At 38.7% G+C, this 3,906-nt stretch overlaps 1 protein-coding gene across 1 annotated transcript; it reads right to left on the bottom strand.

The window, feature by feature from the left end:
• Positions 1 to 2,241: 2,241 nt before the first annotated feature.
• On the bottom strand, positions 2,242 to 3,513 carry LOC107410277 (flavanone 7-O-glucoside 2''-O-beta-L-rhamnosyltransferase-like). Its single transcript, XM_016017689.3, has one exon. It carries the CDS (start codon positions 3,511 to 3,513, stop codon positions 2,242 to 2,244), a length of 1,272 nt encoding a protein of 423 aa, XP_015873175.3.
• Between the last annotated feature and the right edge of the window lie 393 nt (positions 3,514 to 3,906).

Genomic DNA, 3,906 nt, shown 5'->3' with positions numbered 1-3,906 from the left:
ATCATGCATCTTCACCCTTACAGTTCCAATGCCGATGACACAGCAAGGATGATCATCTCCCATCAGCACAACACCTTTATCCACCGGAACATAAGAAGAGAACCAATCCCTATGGAGACAGATGTGAAACGAACAGGCTGAATCCAAAATCCATCCCTGCTTGCCCGAACTATCCTCAGTCACTGAATAAACATCTCCATCTTCAATTTCCTCATGTGCGACACTGGCTTCGGCATGTTCCTTACTCTTTTCATTATTTTTATTCTGAAGCTTACGACATTCAGTTTTGATGTGCCCTTTTTTCTTACAGTAGTGACAAATAAGGTTTCTGAACCTTCACTTCGATCTTGGCCGACTACCACCATTGTTATTTTGATCTCTAGATGATGTTCTACCTCTAACAATCAAACCCTCTCCTCCGGAACTCCCAAAATTATTGTTATCCGAACTGCTGGTCAACTCCTTATCAAACAACTCCTTAGAATATAATGAAGCTTTCACGTCCTCCAATTTTAGGGTTTTATTACTGTAAATCAAAGTTTCCCTAAAATTTTTATACGATGGAGGTAAGGAACGCAGTAGCATTAGGGCCTGATCTTCATCATCATATTTAATGTCCATGTTCGCCAGATCCAACAAAATAGTAGAAAAGTCATCTATGTGTGTTTTAATAGATGTACCTTCAACCATAGAAAGGGTGTATAGACGGTGCTTCGCAATCAGTTTCGTTGTGAGATTCTTTGTGATGTACAAAGATTCCAACTTGTCCCATAAGTCCTTTGTTGTCTTCTGATCAAGGACCTCCCTCAAAACTTCATTGGACAAGCATAGCTGAATGGTGGATAGGGCACGCTCATCAACCTCGGCTTTCTTTTCGGCATCCCACGAAGACGGCATCTGCTCCTTGCCAACCAACGCCTTGTGTAAACCGTTCTGTGTCAAAATCGCCTTCATCTTGACTTGCCACATGGAGAAACTCATATTGCGCTCAAATTTCTCAATGTCGAACTTTGTTGCCATGATCGAAAAAGAAAAAAAAAAATTCCCAAATAGATCGACGCGGCTCTGATACCACTTGTTACGAAATTGGGAGGAAAAACAAATAGCAACGGAAATAAAGAAAGCGAAGAACAAACACACAATTAACGTGGAAACCCTTGATGGGAAAAACCACGGGCAGGGAGAAGCAAATCCAATATGAAAGATTGGTACAAAAGGTGAGCCGAATTGTTCGATACCTTGTAAACCTAATTACAGCCGAAAACTAAATATATATAGTACAGAAGAAACCCTAAAATATATATAGTACGATCTCGGGCCTATCGGCCCGAGATCTCCGCTTCCACCACAGAGCCCCAAATTTTTCTCCAAAATTAGTTTCACCAAAATGGGTCGCACCGTGAGCTTTTCGGATCGGGTCAACAAGAATTCGGGTCACTAACTCTAACATAATCAATTAGAAGGCTTTTGATTATGATAATTAAGTAGAGTTCAGCAAACACATGCATGCAAATAGGAATGAGTAATTAAATATACCAATATGACCCACTAAACATTAATTGTTTTAAGTAAATTATAAATTGGTAAGCTAGGAAAAAATTTGAAAAGTGACATAAACAAAAATTACGTAGTTCTACTACTATTTCAGTTATGTTGCCTCTGAAATGAAATTGTTTTTTGATCATCTGATGGGGAGATCATCATTGTGTCAGTGGGAGTATGAACATACCAATGCAAGAGAAATTATAGCATCCAACAATAACAGCACAGGACATCAAATTTACGTGGTTCAGTTTTTGACTTTATCTACAGGCAAAGACAACTAGCAAACATTATATGGTATTTTATAAGCATACAAACAAATGTATTATTTAGAGTATGTCTAATCATGATTATTCATATTAAAAGACAAACATGCATCCTAAGTTCATAATCAAGCAGGGACATATACACATCCTACTAAAGAATCATGCTCGCAGTATCTATATCAAATTTATTGTCCCAAGCTCATACCAGATGTACTCCTATGAAATTGAGGTGTACTAAACTTCTTTTCAGCCGATCAAAAGAGGAATGATATGAACATGATAGATGTATAAGTTCGAAATCAAACATGATAGGGAGTTTTAGAAATCTAAAAACAATCATTCCTTTAGAAACTGCAGAGGAACTTTATTCTCTAAGAATTTGCACCAGCTTTTCCACTGCCACATTTATCTTCATATCCCCTTTCTCCTTCATTCACTGACTCAGTTCTCTAGCTTTTCTCCTTACTTCTTTTCCTTCCTCTTGCTTGACAACTTCTTTAATCACTCTTGCCAACTCGTCTCTCTTAATCTTCTCATTCACTCTTTGGACTTCCATACCCACACCAAGCTCCAGCACCAACTTGGCATTCAAAGGCTGGTCAAGATGCATTGGCATTGCTATGATTGGCACCCCATTGATCATTCCCTCAAGTGTTGAACTCCAACCACAATGACTCACGAACCCTCCGGAGCTTGAATGTCCAAGTATTTTTGCCTGTGGAGCCCAACCGTCCAAAACCATACCCCTGTCTCCAACCCTCATAAGAAAGCCTTCTGGTAAGGCCTCATAAATGGAAAACTTGCCCTGAGAATCACCATGAAATCGAACTACCCAAATGAAACTAACTTTGCTAAGCTCTAGTCCACAAGCTATTTCTTCCATCTCTTCCTTTGAAAGAAAATACTCACTTCCAAAGGAAGCATACACCACAGAAGAAGGATCTTTCTTGTTCAGCCAGTCCATGACAACCCTGTCATTCTCATTGTTTTCAGGTTCATGAACAAGCGGTCCAGTAGGAACCATCTCCTTTCCTACCAAACCAGATAGGAAATCAATATGCTCTGCCTCAATGTCCGCCAGTGTTTTGATCAAGACCATTTTGGAAGATTTTGCAATGCAGGTCAAGAACCTCTCGTTGTTTTTTATACCATTTGCAGTACCATGCATGAACTGGAGGATTTTCTGGCGTTCAATTGCTGGAAAATTAAAGGCTTGGAAAGGGTATTCACTGATTGAATTAAAGCTATAGAAAGTTAAAAAAGCACTAAAAGCTGCTCCACATGTTAAGAACAGAACAGATTTGATTTTCTGATAATCAGCTTCCTCTGGGGCCCATGGCTGCAGAAAATCATAGATGACTAGATTGGGTTTAAGGGTCCTAACAATTTCTCCAAAGGCAGGTTTTGCCCCATCAAATGCGGTCTTTAGGGTGTCCATGAGATGGGGAGGAAGGTCTTTGGTGGTGTGGTAGTGAGGAGGAAGTTGAGGGAAAATTGGAAGATGAAGCTCTACAAGTTCAATGGAATATACATTTTGGTTTCCAAGTGAATCTCTCACTTGTTTCAGATTGATGGGTGTGGAACAAAAATATACATGGAATTTTCTGAGCGAGAGTTTCTTGGCCAACTCCAAAAAGGGTGAGACATGACCATAAGCCAGCCATGGTAGCATCAAGATGCTAGTTCTTGGCTGCTTGGCATCCATGAATCTCTTTTGGATTTTTGCACTTGAAAGTCGCTTACTCAACAAACTGGATATATACTAGATAAGGAATATTTTAAATTTTCATAGAAAGAACGCACCTGAAGAAACTGAATATCTAGTTGCTTTTGCCTTTGGTCGATCCTCAATTAGATAAAATGAAGAAAGCAAGAAATTTTAGTCTCAAATTTATTTTCTTAAGGGAGAAGAAGAATCTAGAGCCGGGATTCATGAAAGCACCATACAAAATGGTTTTAAAAATATATATATATATATATATAGATAATAAAAAGATTTTTCTTTTTTTTCTTTTTTTGGATAATGTTTTGTCTTATTCTATTTCTGTTTCCAGTAATCCAAAGACACCGTTACAGTTCTGCTCCCAAGGCTGACCAA

The sequence above is a fragment of the Ziziphus jujuba genome, chromosome 10 (genome assembly GCF_031755915.1).
Source record: "Ziziphus jujuba cultivar Dongzao chromosome 10, ASM3175591v1".
NCBI classification, from domain to species: Eukaryota; Viridiplantae; Streptophyta; class Magnoliopsida; order Rosales; family Rhamnaceae; genus Ziziphus; species Ziziphus jujuba.
This window is presented reverse-complemented; position numbering and strand designations above follow the sequence as displayed.